General features: G+C 43.5%; 1 protein-coding gene across 1 annotated transcript in view; it reads right to left on the reverse strand.

Annotated features, from left to right (window-relative positions):
* Window positions 1–23,002, reverse strand: part of BRF1 (BRF1 RNA polymerase III transcription initiation factor subunit) — a 268,924-nt gene that overhangs the window by 172,527 nt on the left and 73,395 nt on the right. The window contains exon 4 of the mRNA XM_050952602.1: window positions 3,259–3,290. Within this exon, the coding sequence (XP_050808559.1) occupies window positions 3,259–3,290 (32 nt within the window). The remainder of the gene's footprint in view (window positions 1–3,258; window positions 3,291–23,002) is intronic.

A 23,002-nucleotide genomic window follows, 5' to 3' on the forward strand; every position in this document is an offset into this window, starting at 1 on the left:
TTTCTACATTTTCAGATATATTGATTTCAGTTACAACACAGAATACGAAGTGTACAGCGCTCACCTTACATTATTTTATTACAAATATTTTTACTGTAAAAAAGAAAAGAAATATTTTTCAATTCACCTTATACTGTACTACGTAGCATTGTACTGTAGTGCAATATCTTTATCATCAAAGTGCAACTTACAAATGTAGAAGGTTTTTTAACTGCACTCAAACAAGACAATGTAAACCTTTAGAGCCTATCAGTCAGAGCATGAAGGGCATACAAATTTTTAGCATATCTGGCACATAAATACCTTGCAATGCCGGCTCTGCGGGTGCCATGCGAACGACTCTTCTCACTTTCCGGTGACATTGTAAATAAGAAGCAAGCAGCATTATCACCCGTAAATGAAAAACCTGTTTGTCTAAGCAACTGGCTGAACAAGAAGTAGGGCTGAGTGGACTTGTATGAGGTGAACTGAAAAATACTATTACTTTTGTTTATCTTTTTAAAGTGCAAATATCTGTAATAAAAAATAATATAAAGTGAGTGCTGTATACTTTGTAATCTGTGTTGTAATTAAAATCAATATATATATGAAAATGTAGAAAAACATCAAAATATATTTATAATAAATTTAAATTGGTATTCTATTATTAACAGTATTAAAATGGCGATTAATTGTAACTTTTTAAAATCTATTTAATTTGTTTTGCGTTAATTGCAAGCAGTAGCTGCGAGTGACCACCCTACTTTTAACCAGTTAATGATCCATGGGAGGACCTTCCCTCTTATTCCATGACTGCTTACTTAAGAGCCTTTGGCGAGGGACCTTGTCAAAGGCTTTTCGAAAGTCCAAGTACACATTTGTTGGTCCCCTCAAAGAATTCTAACAGATTGATGAGTTATGATTTCCCTTTACAAAAGCAGTGTTGACTCTCCCCCAACAAATCATGTTCACCTCTATGACTGATAATTCTGTTCTTTACTATAGTTTCAATCAATTTGCCTGGTACTGAAATTAGACTTACTGGCCTGTAATTGCCAGGATCACCCCTTGAGCTTTTTTAAAAATACATGCCACGTTAGCTATCCTCCAGTCATCTGGTACAGAACCGGATTTAAGTGATAGGTTACATACCACAGTTAGTAGTTCTGCAATTTCATATTTGAATTCCTTCAGAACTCCTGGTGACTTAAACTGATAAATTAAAAAGTGTTCCAAAACCTCTATTGAAATCTCAATCTGGGACAGTTCCTCAGATTTGTTATCTAAAAAGAATGGCTCAGATGTGGGAACCTCCCTCACATCTTCTGCAGTGAAGACTGATGCATATAATTCATTTTGCTTCTCCGCAATGGCCATATCTTCCTTGAGTGCTCCTTTAGCACCGTGATCATCCAGTGGCCCCACTGCTTGTTTGGCAGGCTTCCTGCTTCTGATGTACTTACATTTTTTGCTGTTAGCTTTTGAGTCTTTGGCTAGTTGCTCTTCAGATTCTTTTTTGGCCTGTCTAATTCTACACTTCACTTGCCAGATTGTATGCTCTCTTCTATTTTTCTCCGTTGAGATTTAACTTCCAATTTAAGGATGCCCTTTTGCCTCTAACTGCTTTTTTTACTTACTTGTTTAGCCCTAGTAGCACTTTTTTGGTTCCCTTACTATGTTTTTTAATTTGGGGTATACATTTAAATTGAGCCTCTATTGTGGTGCTTTTTAAAAGTTTCCTTGCAACCTGCAGGCATTTCAGTTTTGTGACCATACCTTTTCATTTCCGTTCAACTAGCTTCCTCATTTTTGTGTAGTTCACATCTCTTTAGTTTAATGCCACTGTGGTGGACTATTTTGGTATTCCCCCCACCCACCCACAAGGATGATACTTTTATTTATAGCATGGTCGTTACAACCGAGCGATTCAGTTATATTCACCTCTTGGACTACATCCTGTGTACCATTTAGGACTAAATAAAGAATTGCTTCTCCCCTTGTGGGTCCCAGGACTAGCTGCTCTAAGAAGCAGTCATTTATGAAACTTTAACTCTGCATCTCATCCTGAGGTGACGTACTCAGTCAATACCGGGATAGTTGAAACCCCCCATTATTACTGAGTTTTCTATTTTCATAGCCTCTCTAATCTCCCTGAACATTTCACAATCACCATCACCATCCTGGTGGTTGGCAGTATATTCCTACTCCTATAAATCCATTCTGTTGTAGTTACAAGTTCAAGGTACTAACTTACACATCTTTTTCCCAAAAATGACTTTTATCCTCAACCCTAAAAGTTGTTTCTGGATCATCTGTACCTTCATCTTCCCCAATGAATGGCTTGAAGTCCTCAAATGTCCCTTCTTCCTCCTTTTTCTCATTAGATTATATAGAAAAAATCTGGAAACAAATCTGCTCTACTGCCATTAGAAAGCCAACCCTGTTGTATTTGCTGCATCTTTTGCAGATACACTACAATTTGTTCCATGTTTCATCATCTTACTGCCCTTTCTATTTAGTAGTAATCTATATAAGAAATCATTAGCCCTGTAGGTTTGAAAGGAAATAATAAACCTCCCACTCCCCAACCCCAGCGCGCACGTGCACACTCACTCTCACTGACTCTCTCTCGTTATAACTAAGAACACATAACCCATTCAAAGTTTGCAGCAGATTAGAAGATTAGATTATTGTCATTCCATCACCTTTAGAGGGGTGCCATTTACAAAGACAACTGCAAGGACAAAAATAAACTATACCATCCTACTTGTACTGTACGTAAAATAGATGTTTATGATATGAGGAGAGAGAGAATGAGAATGTGTACATATAAATACACACATTCATTTATAGCTCTATATCCACAAGTGCTTTAAGTACATACAACTCAAAATAGATTTTACAAAAATATCACAGTATTTTACAGATCCATTTATACAGTATTACTTAACAAAAGCTATTACTGTCTTTACCAGCTGTTTTAAAAATGTATGAAATCTGACCTTGTGCCACTGCAGTGACTTTGTGATCATTGAGGAAAGATTAAACTAAACTGCTGATTTGTTATTTGTGAGGGTAAAAAAACCCAAGCACCTGATCTTTAATTTCAGTGAATAATTACTCTGATTTACAAGCCCTATGATTTCCCTTCCCAGAATCTTTAAAGAAACAGATCATTAAGGTTTCCTAAATAGCACACATTCGTAGTTCTTTGCTTGTATTCATTTTTAAAGTTTAATATTTTAACAAAAAAGAGTTAAACAATAACAGATACAATACCTGAAGAAGGTCACTGAGGTCAAGTAACATGTCTGTGAAAAAGTCAAGGAATATAAATGCATGTAAAATTTGATAATTTGATTAGCAACTTTATAAAAGGAGAAATAAAATCAGTTACATCTGGCAGTGCAGGAATATGGATTAAGTAGTCTGATCCCGCACTCCTGCTAAAGAATCACAATGGTTGCAGCTCCTGAGTAAGCCCTGCCTACCCTCACTATGAGACACAAGGTGCCATTACAAACAAGGTTTATATGTACGAGAAGTGTCTTTAAAAAAAACAAGGAATCCTTCGAGGAATGAGCTGACTACATATACTGTGTATTGTATTCTGGAAATCAACTGGTACAAAAGACACTTCATTTCTGAAAATCTAATTTGTCATTGTTCTCTATGCCAATATAGGACCTGATCTCTCATTGTGCAGAAAAATCCATGGGAAAGGACTGGGAAACTCTGCTAATTGCAGGGTATCTGCACAGATGGGCAGCCCTTCTATGTTGTTGTATGAGCCCTCCCCCATAGCAGAGCTCACTTAAGAGCCATGCTGCCATCAGTTCCTTGACTATACAGACCCTGTGCCTCTTCATCTCTGAGCAAGATACAAAATATGTAACAGAAAATGAATTAATTTTGTTGGAATGTATATCCACTCACTCAGTCTGCTTCCACCCTGACATGCCAGGAGGACTGAGGGTCTTCCATGGGAAAGGAATATGGGTGCAGGAAGAGAAAGTCATGTTGACGCCACTCTTCTCCCTCTAACAGTTTAGGGTCAGTACATTGGAATTTTCATTCCTTTCATCCTCACACCATACATTGGAGGGGAGTTCGGGCCCAAAATGTTAGTTTGAAAATACTAGTTGTATTAATGACTGCAGCAACTTAATGATTGCAATTTATTTAAGGGGAAAAAAACACATTCAGAATAAAACAGAAAGCTACTAGAGAGCATTTACTGAAGATTTTACTGAAACTGTTGAGTAAATGTACAAATGTTTTCTATTCTTACAGTCCTTAAAGGAAAGAAATAGTAGGGGCAAAAACAAAAATAAAACACTATTCACAACCACCAAAACAATAACCACAAGTCTACCAAAAACTCTATTTAATAACAGTTTCTTTAGACAAATATTTTAAGAAAAGACGGTTACTCACCTTTGTAACTGTTGTTCTTCGAGATGTGTTGCTCATATCCATTCCAGTTAGGTGTACGCGCCGCGCGTGCACATTCGTCGGAAAACTTTTACCCTAGCAACTCGGTGGGCCGGCAGGTCGCCCCCTAGAGTGGCGCCATCATGGCGCTTGATATATATCCCTGCCGGCCCACCCGCTCCTCAGTTCCTTCTTGCCGGCTACTCCGACAGTGGGGAAGGAGGGCGGGTGTGGAATGGATATGAGCAACACATCTCGAAGAACAACAGTTACAAAGGTGAGTAACCGTCTTTTCTTCTTCGAGTGATTGCTCATATCCATTCCAGTTAGGTGAATCCCAAGCCTTACGTAGGCGGTGGGGTCGGAGTGAAATGCGGCAGAATGAAAACTGCCGAGTCAGAGGCCACAGCCTCTCTTGACTGTTGAACCAGGGCATACTGCGAAGCAAAGGTATGGACCGAGGACCAATGGAGCTTCGCGACAGATCTCGTGGGTAGGTACCCGAGCCAGCAAGGCGGCAGACGAAGCCTGAGCCCTGGTAGAATGCATGGTGATGTGGCTTGGTGAAATATGAGCCAAATCATAACAAGTGGGGATGTCCGCCATCACCCAAGATGAGATCCTCTGAGAGGAAAACAAGCAAGCCCTTCCTTTGGCCCGCTACTGCGACAGAGCCGGGGCACCTTAGGAGATGGGTCTGTCAGCACAATATAAATGCGAGCCCTCCACAGATGCCCAAGGAGTGCAATGGTTATGCCCATTGCGTTGAGCTGTGGGTAACATGAAAGGCCGAAACCCCTTAGGGAGGAGACGTAACAGCTACGAGGAAAGTTGTCGTGCAGGACAGGCATAGCAGAGGGCCAGTCGTGAACGGCTCAACTGAGGGAGACATAAGTCTGGTTAAAACGAGGCTGAGCTCCCAGGTCGGGGCTGGGCGGTGCACCCGAGGGTGCGAGCGCTCCAAGCCCTTGAGGGACCTCGAACCCATAGATCGTGAGAACAGGGAACGGCCACCTTAGCCTGCTGGGAGGTAGAGAGGCTGCTAAGTGTATCCTCAGCAATGATACCGTCAGGCCCTGCCGCTGAAGGCCAGAGGCAGGCCAAATAGAGGGGATCGAGACCTCAGCAGGAGCAAGATCGAGCGTATTGCAGCCGTAGAAGAAACACTTCCACCTGGCCCTGACCGTTGACCAGGTGGAAGGCTGCCCGTCACCCCGACTCAGGTACGCAGCAGCCACACCGTGAGGTAAACCAGCTGCAGGACCGAGCGACAAAGCCCGTTGTCGCCCTGAGTGATGAGGTCTGGGTGGGGTGGAAGGGTAATAGGTCTGTTACTGACAGGCCGAGCAACATGGTAAATCAGCGCTGCCTGGACCACTCTGGAGTGATCATGACGATGCACGCTCTGCCCCTGCGGAGTTTGAGCAGGACCTAGCGGACCAGTGGGAACAGTGGGAAGGCATAATGCAATTGGCCTCTCCACGGCATCAGGAATGCGTCCAAGATCGATCCTGCGGAGAGACCTCGGAAGGAGCAGAACATCTGACATTTCCTGCTCTCGCAGTGAGCGAACAGGTCTGTGTGAGGAAACATCTCAACTTCCGGAAAGCCGAACGCCTCACATGGGGCAGAGTGATCGCTCGTAAGACCAGAAAGACTTGCTGAGGCAAAGCGTTAAGACGTTCCGAACGCCTGGGAGAAAGGACGTCGCCAGCTCCATCGAATGGGCCATGCAAAAGACCCGGAAATGGATGGCCTCCTGACAAAAAAGGGGGGGGGGCAATGTCCCTCCCCGGATACTCATGAAGCACATGGCCGTTGTGTTGGCCGTAAACACCGAGATACAACGGCCTCGCCGCTGCCGCCGGAACCCCTGGCACGCCAGGCGGACTACTCTCATTTTTGGGGCATTGATGTGGAATGCCAGCTCCCAAGAAGACCAAAGGCCTTAAGCCCGGGGGTGACCATGAGCACTCGAGCAGAGAGATGACGCGTCCGTCGTCCGGGCAGTCAGGGCTGGGGCGGATGAAACCGCATCCCTGCCCACATCAGGGAGGGAGGTAGCCACCACTCTAGGGAGTCTATGGTGTTCGAGGGAACGGTGACCACCATGACCATTGGCTCCCTGTCCGGGCGGTACGCCGAGGTGGGCCGGACTTGGCGAGGACGGAGGCGGAACGTGGCGTGTTTGGATACAAACTTGCGGGCAACCATGGACCCAGGAGACTGAGACAAGAACAAGTCGAGGTCGTTGGGAAAGCCCTTCGACCTCCTATGATTGTTGCCATCGCCTAAAACCGCAGGTGTGATAAGCAGGCTCCAGCTGGGTAGGAGACCAGGATAGCCCCTTGGAAGCCCAACCTCTGCGTGGGAACCAGAGTGGATTGCTCTATAGGAACCATCAGGCCTTGGCCTGTGAAGAAGACCGTGACGATGTCCACGCACTGAGCGGTTTGTGTCTCAGAGTCTCCTCGGATAAGCGAATCGATGGTAGGCGGCGACTATGGCCGTAAGCCAGGAGAGTGACCGTTGGCTATAAAGCGGAGGTACCTCCTGTGCGGAGGGAAGATGGCGTCACGAAAGTACGCGTCCCTCATATCCAGGGCGGCATAGTAGCCCCCAGGAGGTAAGGATGGAATAATGGTTCCCAGGGATACCATGCAGAACTTCAACCTCATTCTAAACCGGTTGAGTCCGTGCAGGACCAGGAAGGTCTGACCTGTGCCCGCGTGGGGGACTAGGGCATAACGGGAGTAAAACCCCTCGCCCCTTTCGCCCGCCGAAGGGGGACAGGGCTGGAGCAAATTAAAGGTGATACACTGTCCCCAGGTACACCTTGGAAGGTTCGTCTCCGGTCCCAGTGGTAATTACGAGGGACCTTGACCTTGGCTCTTTAGGGGGCCTGACGTTCGTCCGCGACCACCTTGGCCTTGCCGTTAGCCAAAGTTCTGCCTCTGGCTAGGCACAGAGTATGGCGGCTGGGGCCAGAAAGGCCTGCGTTTAATCGCCGGCGTATGCATGCTTAGAGAGCGCATTAGGAGCCCATTGGCCACCAGGCTTCGCAGCCTGGGGCTGTCCCTGCCACGACGAGGCCTTTACCAACAAGGGGTAAATCCTGAATGGCAAACTGCAGCTCCCGTCGGAGGTTTGAAACCTGAAGCCATGCACCTCATGGCGACGCCCAAGGCCAGAGTCCTGGCCGCAGTGTCTGCTGCGTCCAACGAGGCCTGGAGGGACGCTCCGGGAACCTCCTTTCCTCTGTCCTCCGAGACGGCAGCGGACTCCTGGCGGGAGGTCTGAAGGAAAAACTCCTTCACCCCGGTGCTATAAGTATTGCAGCTAAGCAAGGCTTGTTGCTTTGCTACCTAGAACTGTAGGGCCTCTGCAGAGTACCCTGGCGGCCAAGCAAGCCCATGCGCCAAGCCTCTTTCGGCATTGGGGCGGGCGCCCGCTGGCCATCATGTCAGGATCATGGTTCTGAGCATAGAATCTGCGCATATGGAATGACACAGATGCGTGTGCGGACTGCCACGGAGGTACTAAAGAAGGCACAGGCAGAGTCTCTGACTCACTCGGACCTTGCCCAACTCGGCACCGGGGACCGGCACCGGGAGGCGTACCGGTCCCTGGAACGAGATCCAGACCCGCAACCAGAACGGTGCCGGGAGGTCAACCGAGATCTCGAGGCTCGGGGAGAGACTACAGGAGTCAAGGTATCCGCCGCGGCGCCGGGGGTCGGAACGGTGCCGACCGCGGGTCGGCGAACGGAATACCGGGCGGTGCAGCGAGTGTGACCAGTACCGATGAGGAAACAGCATCGGGACTGCCGATGGTGCCGGGCGTGTCGACAGAACCTGGAGTGCCTGCGGGACCGTAATCATGAACGGTGCCGCTCTGCTGTGCTGACAGAGGACGGTCACCTGAAGAGACTGTATCAGGCAGCATCGACTCTGTCATGGCAATGAAATTCCTCGCCGTCGGTAACGTCTCCGGCGTGGAGGGAACAGCAGGCTCAACCACAGCGCATAGTGGGGAGCTGTCAGGCATCGGATTCGACGGCCCTTGTGGGACCGGGGTTGACGGTACCGAGGTTCGGTGCCGGGCGATCCGAGTTAGATAAGCTGGCTGGCTGCGGTGCCGTCGGCACGGAAGCAGCAGGAGCAATAAGCTCAACCACGGCGCGTGCCGGGGAGCCGTCAGGCACCGGATTCGATAGCCCTTGTGGGACCGGAATCGACGGTGCCGACATTGTCGGTGCCTCAGAGGCGTCGGTGCTGGGCAATCCGACCGAGACTAGCCCTCTGGCTGCGATGCAGGTTGCACGGAAGCAGGAGCAGGGCTCTCAACCACGGCGCGTGCCGGGGAGCCCTCAGGCCCTGGATCCTAACGGCCCTCGTGTGACCGGGACCGACGGTGCCGACGTCATCGGTGCCGCAGCAGACGTCGGTGCCGGGCGATCCGACTCAGAGGCGCCCTCTGGCTGCGGTGCCGTTGGCACGGAAGCAGCATGAGCAATAACTCAACCACGGCGCGTGCCGGGGAGCCGTCAGGCACCGGATCCTAACGGCCCTCGTAGGACCGGGATCGGCGGTGCCGACGTCATCGGTGCCGCAGCAGGCGTCGGTGCCGGGCGATCTGACTCAGACGAGCTCTCTGGCTGCGGTGCTGCTGGCACGGAAGCAGCAGGAGCAGTAGCTCAACCACGGCGCGTGCCGGGGAGCCGTCAGGCACCGGATTCTACGGCCCTTACGGGACCGGGATTGACGGTGCCGACGTCGTCGATGCCTCAGCAGGTGTCGGTGCCGGGCGATCCGACCTAGACGGGCTCACTGGCTGCAGTGCCGCTGGCACGGAAGCAGCAGGAGCAGTAGCTCAACCACGGCGCGTGCCGGGGAGCCGTCAGGCACCGGATTCTACGGCCCTTACGGGACCGGGATCGACGGTGCCGACGTCGTCGATGCCTCAGCAGGTGTTGGTGCCGGGCGATCCGACCTAGACGGGCTCACTGGCTGCAGTGCCGCTGGCACGGAAGCAGCAGGAGCAGGAGCTCAACCACGGCGCGTGCCGGGGAGCCGTCAGGCACCGGATTCCACGGCCCTCGTGGGACCGGGATCGACGGTGCCGACGTCATCGGTGCCGGGTGATCCGTCTTAGATGAGCTCTCTGGCTGCGGTGCCGTTGGCACGGAAGCAGCAGGAGCAGTAAGCTCTACCACGGCGCGTGCCGGGGAGCTGCCAGGCACCGGATTCCGTGGCCCTGGGGGACTGGAAACGACGGTGTCGACGTCATCGGTGCCTCTGCAGGTGTCGGTGCCAGGTAATCCAACTTAGACGAGCTCCCTGGCTGCGATGCAGATGGCACGGAAGCAGCAGGAGCAGGGGGTCTCAACCACGGCGCGTGCCGGGGAGCCATCAGGCACCAGCAGGAATCGTAGGCTCTCTCGACCTCGGAAGAAGGGAGCGGTGCCGAGCCGATATCGGTGCCGGCGACGGCCGGTGCCGAAAGGCCTTGGTAGTATCGGCGGGGTCCGGTGCCAAGGAGGCGCTACTGCCCGCCGCTTGATCATCGCTCGGCGCCCCAGGTGGAGGGGTAAGTGAAAATCCCACACCGTTTTGTTCTCGGCTTAAAAGCCTTGCAAATGGGGCACTTAGCTGTCAAGTGTGATTCCCTGAGGCACTTGAAACAGGAGTCGTGTGGATCTCCCTTCGGCCGCGGCTTCTGGCACGCCGGCCCATTCGAAAAACCGGTGAGCCCGCATGGGCTCCGGGACCGGGTTCATGGAAGGGGCTACTTCCCGAACCCCGCTAACTAAACTAACCATGTTAGCAAAGAAAACGTATAACTATACAAATATATAAATAAAAGGGTTATAACTGCGTAACTATATACGAGAAATACGAGTAGCTAGGGAAGTGGAGGTCAGCTAAGCCGCGCTCCACTGTTCCAACGACCGACACGGGCGGTAAGAAGGAACTGAGGAGCGGGTGGGCCGGCAGGGATATATATCAAGCGCCATGATGGCGCCACTCTAGGGGGCGACCTGCCGGCCCACCGAGTTGCTAGGGTAAAAGTTTTCCGACGAATGTGCACGCGCGGCGCGTACACCTAACTGGAATGGATATGAGCAATCACTCGAAGAAGAACTTTAATTTCCTTTGATAATTTTAGGCCATTTCATCCTAACGAGTGCCAAATGTTGTGTCTGCTTTAAAGACTTCTAGACTTTGATGCTTTTACCAAGGCCGTTTTTTCCTTAATTACATCTCTCTTTTAACCAAATAACAGACTACATATGATCTTAGCTAGCTGGTTTTAGTTTAACTACTGTAAAAATGTTTTATTTTAGAGTAAACAATTTAATAGAAAAGCAACATGCATAACAAATAAAAGAATATGGTAAAAACAACAACTAAAAGTAAGCTCACTATAGTTCAGTACACTGTAGTAATGTAGGTTTTAGCCTGTTTTTATAAAGTACATTAAACTAATATTGAATATTAGAGACACATGGGGGGTAAGGTAGTATATTTTATTGGCCAACTTCTGTTGGTGAGAAAGACAAGCTTCCAAGTTTACACAAAGCTGTTTTTCAGTACAGACATTTTTCTACATAACATCAGCTTTATTTTTTTTTTTTTTTTTTTTTGCCTCAAGGGGTGTTATTGGGGGGGGGGGGCGGGAGAATTCTGGTAACTATCAGTTTATGCATAAACATTTGTACCACTTACACCCTGCATTTCTATCTTTATCTTATATTAAAACTATACACACTCAACATTCCAAATTTGTTCTGCATGCCTTTGCCAAATTCAATATAAAATTCTATACACCTTACTGTGTTAATGTTCTTAGCACAAGCTAAGCTTCAGTAAGGTGGGAGAATGGTATGCCTGGGCATCCAATTAGCTACGATGCCAGTAAGTCTCTGAACTAAAATCAGAAATTCATTATACAAATACTCTCATATACAATTAGAAATCAGCAAAATTCAAAATCAGCCAAGAGACTGCTGACAGAAAAGACAGCTCCAATTTTTTGCAGCTTTTTTTTAGTGAAAGCCAGGAGTCCAAGCAAAGCACTGCTGAAATGATCACAATTGGACTGGTGTAGTAAGCAGGAAGAACATGAAAATGGCCATACTGGGTCAGACCACAGGTCCATCGAGCCCAATATCCTGTCTTCGGACAGTGCCAGGTGTCCCAGAGGTAATGAACAGAACGGGTAATCATCAAGTGATTCATCCCCTGTTGCCCATTCCCAGCTTCTGGCAAATAGAGGCTAGGGACACCATTCCTGACCATCCGAACTAATAGCCATCAATCAAAAAAAGGAAAACTGTAAAAAAAAAAAGCCTTGAAAAATGGAAGTGCGGAGGAGCCATAACCACCACCAACTCTTCAAACATAGCCAGGCTAGCATTTTACTCTCTCTTTGCCCAGCCCATCCCTACTCAGTAAACACAGAGCTGGTTTTAAAAGTTTTGCCGCCAAAGTAGCCTTCCTAAGTGGAAGCTGTCTATCAATCCAAATTGTATGGTGATTTTGTTTGCAAAAAGGAAGTAGGAAGAGACTCAAACTTGATTTATTTGGGGGACACATGTTTCAGATTGAAGCTTTCAAAAGTGACACATGATTGTGAGTGCCTCCATTACTGGGTGCCCAATTTGACACCCCTTAGAGGGTCTAGTTGTCAAAGTGCTGAACATCCATCCTCTGAAAATCAGTCACTTTACAGTGCCTCAGAAGTTGAATACCCCCAAAATTGAAGCACTTAAAATTACTAGCCATTCCTGATCATTCAGAGATTAAAAGGCTAGTGTACAAATACACTAAACCACCTAGAGTGCCTCTCCCCCTCAATTAATATATCTACTTATAACTTATGCTGATTTAAGAGATTTTATTTTGAAATGTAAAATAAAAAAACAATTAATCACAAGTTTCATTACTTTAAAAAAAAAACTTGTCCATTACTAGAGAAAAATATTTAGAACACTGTATGCATTTAGAATACTTGATATTTGTTGAGAAATTGACTTTCACTAGAGTTCAGGTGCCAGTGAGGCAATTTAGCACACTAATACAGCTGTTTTAATGCACTGTCACTTTACTCCTTGGTGGAAGTTGGTGTAAGTGAAGTTGGTTCAAGTGTTCACTGAAATTTAAGAAGAGATCACAATAAAAAGGTAGTGTTTCTGGATCTCATATAAGTTAGCCTGCTGCAATCTCTCTCCGTAATTAGATGTGTGTTTGCCACAATGAAGGGAGAGGGAATGGGATATTTGAGTCACTCAGTTCCAATGGGTTGGCCTATGTTATGCATACTATGAGAGCAATTATCGACAGGAAGTAGATGTAAAAACATGCTGTTGTTTTTAAGCTCATTTTTAGAAGGTGGAAAAGTTCGGAACAATGTGAAATACAACTGAAAAAACAGATAATGTTTTTCATAAATAAAATAAATGTTTACATCGTTAAAGCTGACAGAAAACAATAGCACTTTCATGTAAGTACAAAGCCAGCACATGAAAAAGTTCTCATTAGGAAAGAAAGCTGTTAATATCAGGGATACTCATAAAACAAAATAACTAGGGCCCTACCAAATTCCTAGCCATGAAAAACTTATCACGGACCATGAAATCTGGGGTCCCCCCATGAAATCTGGTCTTGTGTGCTTTTACCCTATACTATGCCAATTTCATGGAGGAGACCAAAGTTTCTCAAATTGGGGGTCCTGACCCAAAAGCGGGTTGCAGCAGGGTCACCAGGTTATTTTAGAGGGGATTGTGGTTTTGCCATCCTTACAGCCTTCAGAGCTGGGCAACTGAATAGCGCCTGTTAATTGGGTGCCCAGCTCTGAAGGCAGTGCCCCGCCAGCAGCAGCGCAGAAGTAAGGGTGGCAATGCCATACAGGTAACATTTAATGTTGGTTTTACCAGGAAGTAAGATTGCCATTTGGCAAAGTTATTTATAGACACGCAATCAGGAATGATCACAGAAAATCTATTTAAAGGAAGAACCACTAAACATAATGCAGTCCACACACACACAAAAATCCTAGTTAAAATGGTCTGACTAAATCTACAAAAGCCAGGAAACTTCCATGTAAATTATCTCATGCTATTGTATCTAAAGTCTTTTGGAGCACATTGCCCTCAGTGCTTAAGCAACGTGAAAAATTAGGAACCATATATGATGGTAAGAACAGAGTTAGCGGTCTTTTTATCAGAATTTTCTGGATTTTGTAAGTTTCTCTCAAAACATTAAGATTAATAATTTTTATTGGCATTTTTCTCTCTTTTTTTTTTTTTTAACACAGAACTGAATTTTTTAGTGTCAGATCCCTGAGTTGAGATTGCAACATATCTTACTGAAAGAATGAGGCATACCCTTAGAAAACGGACTCACTCCTAAGGATGCATGGTTACAATTCACTCATTAAGAACACGATGTCAATAAATGTCAGGTAGTGACGGACTATCTTAGGTTCTTTGAAAAGACAGGGGATGGGGAATATTTATTTTTACATACACCAATAGCACAAATAGTTACATTAACGCTATAAAAATGTAAATATGAAATCATCTATCATGAAACACTTCAGCATTGTGTTAATGCAAAAGAAAAAAGTTACACGGGCTAGAAAAACTGGATGAAATGCAATAAACGAACAGAAAAATTGATGAAAACTAAACTGATTCCCCCCCTCATTTTCAATCAACATAGAAGAATATTATCTGTATTAAGTTAGTGCCAAGAGGCACTGTGATAGGCACCGTACTAGCACAGTGTGGAGACGGTCCCTACCTTTAAGAGTTTCCAGTCTGAACAGGCATGACAGACAAAGGATGGGAGGGGATAAAGGAAGTCAGAGAGGTGAAGTGACCTGACACAGGTAATACAGCAATTTAGGGGCAGCGCTGGAACTAAAACCCAGATCCCTCAGCTTCCAGTCCAGTAACCTGCCTGCTAGACAATACTGCCTACCAGTATTTTAGTGTAACCGGTGAATTTCTGGTTATGATTTGTTTGAATTAAAGCTCTGGTGCTTTACAAACTGTCAAATTTTAATTAGCTTTTAGTTAAAATTCACTGACAGCAATAATTGTCAAAAAATACATATTCCCTCTTCTCCCTTACACTAAATTGCAGGATTACAAAAACGCAACTTAATCCAAACAATTAAAAGTATTTTTTGGAAAATATCCTAGAGATTTAGCAGAAAGATTAGTCCTGACCCTGAAATTCTGGGAAGCAAGTTTTCACATACAGCCTCCACATCTGCAATCTTCCATATGCAAAAAAGTAAGTTTGCCCACAGGGGTCATCCTTGAGCATGAAAATCAACTTGATGTCTAACTACTAAACTTGTGAACATGAATGTCATTTGCACAAAATCCTAACTTTATGTCTGTGTAGGCAAACGCACATGAAAAACAGAATGTTTTTTAGTCTCCAATTAAACTTTATTTCGTATGGTTATAGGCTGAAATGCTTAACTATTAAAGGGCAAAAAGCACCATTACACAAACTCCTATCTAGGTTAACCATTTAGCTGAAGTAATTCCACTGATCTCAACAGATTTGCTGCCAGCATTTTTTCCTAAATATATAATGAACATAAGAAAGATAAGGCAGGAAACACATTTCCTGAACAACATCCCTAATGATCTGGCATGTCTTCTGCTGGTGATCCTGGTTCACAACACTGCATCCTTTGTTTCAGTAATTAACATTAAGTTAGTAGAGTTAATTCAAAATTATACAAGCATTTAATTAGGCCTCTTAAAAAGGAGACAAATTTCCAGTCTACATTAATACAGCAACCACCCAAATGTACGTGATGAGAATACACAAAATAACATACTATAATTCAGACTTTACAAAGTTAATACTGTAAGCTTTTCTTAATCATCATCTTCACATTCATAAAATTTTCAAAGGACCCTAGTCCTGTTTGCTTTCAGTGAGACTTCAGTACTTTGAAAACAATACCCTTAGAGAGGAAGACCTCAACAGAACAGAATCTAGAGGGCCTTACTCCTACTATCATGATAGTACAGATTATTTATATAGCACAGTCAATTCATACTACTGTTTACAAAACAACATAAAATATATTCCCTGTCCCAAAAAGCTTGTGTTTACCACAGATGAGAAAGTCCAACCAAAACAAAAGGCTGCAGTTCAGGGAAGGGAAAGAGGAAAAATAATTAGTGAGGAAAAAAAAGCAATTATTCCCAGGTCAGCTTTAAGGAGGGATATAAAAGAGGGATTGGCAGACAAGAAGTGAGACATTGTTCCACTCATAAGGAGCAGAAGAATGGAAGGAGTGAAGCCAAGGATGCAGGACACAAAAAAGCAATACAGCATGAAGGCCGGGAGAAGTGTAAAGAGTGAGGGGAGAGGAGAAGGAAGGGAGTTCAAACTTGTAAACAGGGATGAAATTATGCAGTCTTGAAGGCATGGATAAAAAATTTGCAAATAATGGGCAAAGGGCAAGAAATTAATGAAGAGATTCATGAAAGTGGTGAGAAAGACATGCAGAGACAGGAGGAGAAGAGCATTACACAAAGATTACACAAAAGTTGTGAGTCTGTGAAAAGGAAGGATGAGGGAGCTGTCAACAGTGGTAGAGAAGAAAGATGAGGAGGAAAGATAAGAAGCTTGGGTTTGGAGGTTAATCATTTTGGGATGGCAGTGGGACATCTAACAGGAAGTGCTGGAAAGATGTTTGGAAATGGGAGGCAGAGAGCAGGGTGGGGAGAGGTCAGGCAGAGACGTACCATCAGAGGTGGTTGCTGAAAACATGAACCAAATGAGAATGGCAAGAGATTATACTGATCTATTAATAAACTCAAAATCTAAATGTTTTGGAAAGATTTTAAAAGGACACTGGAAGGTCCACATCACTTAGATAATCTCCTACAGTCACTTATCCTACAGAGTCAGTTTTTTCTTCTAAAGAAATAGAAGAACATCTTACACGTGATATACATACCTTAGAGAGATACAGTGCAAAAAAGTTCTAAAAAAATATACTTGTTTTGAAGCAATAATCCTGAATCCCTGTAAACTGATAACATGTTCCTTGTTTTAAACATGCAAATCAGACCTGCCCAGTGGCTCATCAAAACAGTGTCCTGGTTTATTTTACTGTACATTTACTTCTACAATATTACTGTTACTCTGATTAATAAAATACAAGATCAAAAATACTGTACAAATATAGAACTATTTTTCCATGCTAGAAGCCAAGTGTTACATCTTTGTTAACATACACACACACACACTTTCTCGCTCTCTAAATGCACTGTTATTATCTGCTCCTTAAAGAACAATGATCTCAACAGATAATCTTGTTTGGAGGAAGGTTTCTGTTGTTGGGTGGCTACATTGCCCAGTAGTGTTCTAGTGCTATTAACTTGGAACTCAGTCTACACATACATGTACACAACATCAAACATATGTATGTGCATGTATTATCTATCTTCATAGAAACGTAGGCCTGGAAGGGACCTCTGAAGTCATCTAGACCAGCCCCCTGCACACCAAGACCATACCTGACAGGTTTTTGTCTAACTTGTTCTTTAAAAAACTTCCAATAAAGGGGATTCTATAACCTCTCTTAGTAACCTGTTCTAGTGCTTAACTATCCTTACAGTTAGAAAGCTTTTCCTAATATCTAACCTTCCCTGCTGCAGATTAAGCCCATTTACTTCTTGTCCTACCTTCAGCGGACATGGAGAACAAGTAATCACCATCCTCTTTATAACAGCCTTCAACATATTTGAAGATTTATCAGGTCCCCCTCAGTCGTCTTTTCTCAAGACTAAACATGCCAGTTTTTTAACCTTTCCTCACAGGTCAGGTTTTCTAAATCTTTTATCATTTTGTTGCTCTCCTCTGGACTCTACAATTTGACACATCTTTCCTAAAGTGTGGCACCCAAAATTGGACACAATTCTCCAGCACAGGCCTCACCAGTCCCAAACAGAATAGATCAATTATTCCCTGAGTCAAAATGCACCCCAGAATATTAGGCTTTTTCATAATTGCATCTCATTATTAGCTCATATTCAATTCGTGACCCATTATAACCCCAGACCCTTTTCACCAGTGCTACTACATAGCCAGATATTCCCTATTTTGTAATTGTGCATTTGATTTTTCCTTCCTAGTACTTTGCACTTGTTTTAATGAATTTCATCTTGTTTATTCCAGATCATTTCTCTAATTGTCAAGGTCCTTTGTATTCTAATCCTGTCCTCGACAGCGCTAGCAATCCCTCCCAGTTTGGTGTCATCTGCAAATTTTATAAACATACTCTGCACTCCATTATCCAAGTCATTAATGAAAATATTGACTAGCAGCAGACTCAGGACAGACCCCTGCAGGATCCCATTAAATACATCCTCTCATCTTGACAGAAAACTATAACTACTCTTTTTCAACCAGTTGTGCAGCCACTTTATAGCAGTTTCATCTAGACCACACTTCCCTAGTTTGCTTATGAGAATGTCAGGTGGGGCTGTGTTAAAAGCTTTACTAAAATCAATAATCCACTACTACAGAAATTTCCCCATACTGGAGGCCTCATTCCCAAAAATGACAGTGCCACTGAAGAAATTTATGTCATTTTTGTTATTGCTAGATTGATGACTTTGTGGTCATTTTTACTGGACAAAACAATATTCAAAATTGAGATGTTTCCTGTATTAAAAGGCCCATAGTGATTGCATCAACGAATTTCCAGCGTCTAGCACGAGAAGATGAAAATTGTCAGTACCCCTGTTACAAGCATCTCTATATTAAACGCATGTAAGTACATAAGCACACACCTTTTTAATTATCTGAATTCAGTAATTGTCAAGCAGTGCCAAAAGGAAGTCCCTTATCCAGAGGATGGGTAGTAGAAGGGCACAACATTCCACCAACATATTTCAAATTGACCTGAAGATCCCATCTCCTGGGGTAAGAGTTCAGTCTCCATGTTCAATCAAATCTGAGAAATCTCTGTTGAGGTTGAAGCAGCCAACCAGAGTGGTTATGGCCAACACTCCACTAGAAGCTGGACTGATCAACCTTTTCAATACATGTCACCAAACTTTTAGTTACCACTCTCTTCTGTCATAATCAAAACAGGTGTTCTGGTTAAAGGCTCCATTATAACAATACCAATCCCGTAGTCATCTATCATTCTCTTATGGAAATAGCATGGTGCTGACAAGTTTGTTGCTTAAAAACTGTACATTAGCAACACTCATAACTTAATACAATATGCCATTTTTACCCTTGTTGAGGTTTTCAAAGCAGCCCAAAGGATTTAATCATATCTTTCATCAAAATTCACGGATGTGTGGCTAAATTCCTGCACTGCTTAGAAAATCTCAGCCCATGCCAAATGGTTCAGAAGTGCTTACGCTAAATATAAAATTTTAGTCTACAAAAGAACAGTCATTCTTCACAATGCATGAAAATTAACTGTGACATTTCCTCACTTACTACAGTGTCACAGCTCTCCCAGCTTCATACATTCAAGGTGTTCAGTCATATCAACTATTGGAAGTAAAACTTTACAACAGCTACTAAAACCAACTGTGATACACCAAGGTAGCAAAAGTAATTCAAACATGATGAAAGCACGAGAAAAATTCCCAAGAAACTTTGTTGGCAGTACCTGTAATAATACCCTTTGAAAAAAAAATGAGGATGTCCATCAATTGTTGCTAAACATTAATGTTCATTAAGAAAATGAATGTGAAAGCATTGCTCCTGGTAACCACATAATTAGTGTCTAATGCCAGAAATGTACCGAAATTAGTTAATATATTTATAAAAATATTAAGATGTGCATGTGCAAAATATACATAGTAAATATATATAGTGTATATATACTACACACACATACACAAAGGCATACATATTAATATTTTTATTTTATTACTTTATACAGTTATATTATCTATATTGAAATACACTATGGTGCGTGAGTTTGTTATGCTCACATTACTCACAAATGGCAAAATCACAAGTGGAAGTTAAGGGTTATCTCAAATGTGTGCTACTAAGATGTGTGCTACTGAAGCATAATGTATTTTGAATATGCCAGTGTTACACAGAGTTAGGAATATTTTTAGAGAGGATCTGTTTGGTTCTTGGTGGGGTTGTTTTTTTTTAAATGTATTTGGATATTTTTGTATCTTTTGCCTTTGAAGCCATGTGTCTTAATTACCATGAGTCCAACTGCACGGCTCTGAAAGAAACTAAAAAGAAACCCTATAATAGTCCATGTGGTTATAATGTCATGTAACTCAGTGCCCAGTTGTTGAAAAATTGCAAGGCTGAGTCAAGAGCAACACCACAAATGGAAGAAATCCACACTGTATGTTGGACCTCTCCCTTAAAGTAAATCAGTCCTAGTTTTTACCCCCAGTTATCCAAAATGCCTGACTAAGACGACAGTATAACAAACTTTAATTTCTTTATTCGGTAGTGGACTGAATCCAATTTTGCTCCTATTTGTTCTACACTGACCAGTGGTTGAAAAGATTCAGGAAGTGTTAATTTCAGATGCTACCACATTTATTAGTGACTCATCTTCAGGAAGTATTCTGAAATGAGTAATGGAATGCCATTCATTGTTTTATTATGAGAGTGTGTACACATCCCACTGAAAATATAAAAGCTTTCATTAAGTAATTTGTTGCAATTCTTCTACGCTTGTCACAGACTTTACTATTCTGTTGATATTATTGTCAATATTTACTACACTTCAATGGGAAAGCACAAAACATTCCAATATAATGCAGCATGGCATCGGTTGGTGAACAGCACAATAAAATCTACTTGCAAATAGTATCTGTCAAGTTTTTAAAGAGCAACAACTTCCATTAAATGGTTTTAATCAAGATGGAAGATAAAGAATATCTTCTTGAAGTGTCATTTTAAACTTTTATCCCTAAATTATCTTTTTTAATCCTCTAAAGATGTCAAACACTTTGTCTCTCTTACAGCACAGAAACAGCTCTTTCATAATCAGTTTTTAAAGGCACTGTAAACTTCTCTCAGCTGCTGAAATTCTTCATGAGAAAAATCAGGAACAATGTACATATCTGCCGCTGTGGAAATAAAGCTGCCAGTGATAAGTGGAAAAGATCTAGTCAGGCACCTTTTACACAGTTTTGCAGTACTTTTATTGTGACCAGGTACTGTAATTTCAAATAGCTCTCTAAAGTACACTGATTGCAATCTGTTAAAAAACGGCTGTACTCTGAAAAGTGACTAACTGCACTGTAGGTTCATGTTTATAGCATCTCACTGATCCTATGTCATATTTACTCAGCTTACAAATAAAATGCCCACCCCACCCCTTTTTTTTTTCCCCCTAATTGCCAGCCCTATAAACTCAGTCTGAGATGCGAGACTGTTGGGCTCTTTCCTACACATGCATCAGCAATAAAAATGATTCAGATGCAAGTTACGTATGCAAGTTATACCAGCGCACACATTAGCTTAGGTGGGGTTGCACAGGTGTGCCCAAAGGGCATGACTGGATCAACTGATTTAACATGCAGCTGCACCAGAAAAACAAGATGAAAAAACAGGATTCTTGTACCTGGCTGAGGCTTGAATCTTCTTAGCAAATGACTACTCTTGTTTAGGAGAGATAATCCTGCTATCCACTATGTAAGTTAATTACCTTCTGCAAGAGTTAGTGCACTGTACACAGATGCTAAATGAATGGAGTGGGAAGAGGCTGATTTTACAAACAATTAAATGGCAGCTCATTACAAAGGTACAGACAAATTCCTATACAAAGATGGAATCCACCTACAACAGACTCCTTTACCAAAAACATACCTGAAATATTTGTAATGGTGGAGCAATCACAAGACAATAGGGCATAGGAAGGTTGCATCAGGATTTTCAGTTTTGGATAGGATTTACCCATAGACCTTTGCCTATCACAAACAAAAGTTCTGTGTTATAACACAAAGTTGTACTGCTTGCTCTCCACCACATTCCTATTAACAAGGGCTCAAAACATTTACCTGATATTTGGTAGCCCTGTGACTAAATCTGCTAGCCAGGATGGAACACCTATCCTGCCACACACTCCAAACTTCCTTTTATTTTAAAGAATATGCAGTTGTGCAATGTATAAGTTGTACTATATTGCTCATTTTCTGTTTAATAAAATTTTAATATGTAACTTACTATGTCTTTCTTGATGTTTATCCCTTTTCTCTTCACTTCCTTCTCCCTCTTCTTTCCCATACTATATAAACCATGGCTTATATTTTCTTACACTGTGTTCTGTTTCCTCTGCATTCTCTCCCTCTTTCATGCTTTACATTTCCTGCTTTACCTCCTCTCTCTTTCTACCTCTCTCAAATCTCTCATCTCTATCAGAGAGAGATTTAGGAGACACACCGAATAGCCAGATGAGTAAATGAAAGGAATAACAAAGTCAAGAGCTGAAAATCTAACTGCCCCCCCAGTGCTAGGAAAACAGAGCTGGGATTCCAGTCAGGCTGCTGTTCCAGAACCCTGTTTGTGGGCTCCATATTTTGTGGCCTCCTCACACACATTCCATCTCCTCTGACTCCTAAAAGCAGCAGCAGCCACACTCTCTGTATGCTTTGCTCCTTCCACACTAGAACCTACTGTCTTCTTCGTGAGTGGCAATTAGTGGGGGAACAGGTTTCTCTAATCCACCTTCACTCCAACCTCTACTTTAGGGTCCTCCTCCCCAGCAATTTGCTTCATTGCCCAATTCCTTTCTCAGCTTTTCAAAGTTGCAGCACAGCGAAATTGACCAGATACTCAATTTCTCTGATGCCCACAGGGTTTCCAATAGCAGTAGTCTAAACCAGAGGTTCTCAAACTGGGGGTCGGGACCCCTCAGGGGGTCGCAAGGTTATTACGTGGGGGTCACAAGTTGTCAACCTCCACCCCAAACCCTGCTTTGCCTCCAGCATTTATAATGGTGTTAAATATACAAAAAGTGTTTTTAATTTATAAGGGAGTGGGGTCACACTCAGAGGCTTGCTATGTGAAAGGTGTCACCTGTACAAAAGTTTGAGAGTCATTGGTCTAAACTGAGAGACTAGATAGTTTTACTTTGCTTCCTCTTGGAAAGACAACAAACAGCAGCTGAGGCATGGATCCTTCTGACTAAGACAAGCAGTGTCTACGCTACAGGGGCAATACTGGCATAGCTATGGTGCTGTAAGTATGCAAGGATAACCCAATAGCAGAGACACCACCTGTGCTGACCAAATGGGGTTTTCTGTCTATGCAGAAACACCAGCAGCCCGAGTGACAGTAGCTAGGTCAACAGAAGCACTCTTCCATTGACCTAGCTGCATCTCCACTGGAGATCAGGTCAGCATAGCTACATCGCTATGGGGTGTAGATTTTTCACACCCTTGAGCATTGTATCTATGTCAACCTACATTTTAAGTGAAGACCAAGTCTCAGAAAACCAACACTGCATCATATGAGTCCAACAGAAAAGCATAGAAAGTACCATCATTTCAAAATACTAGCAGCTGCCTGCAGGGCTGCTGACCAAAAAGTCCAAG

This window comes from Gopherus flavomarginatus, chromosome 5 (genome assembly GCF_025201925.1).
Source record: "Gopherus flavomarginatus isolate rGopFla2 chromosome 5, rGopFla2.mat.asm, whole genome shotgun sequence".
NCBI lineage: Eukaryota > Metazoa > Chordata > Testudines > Testudinidae > Gopherus > Gopherus flavomarginatus.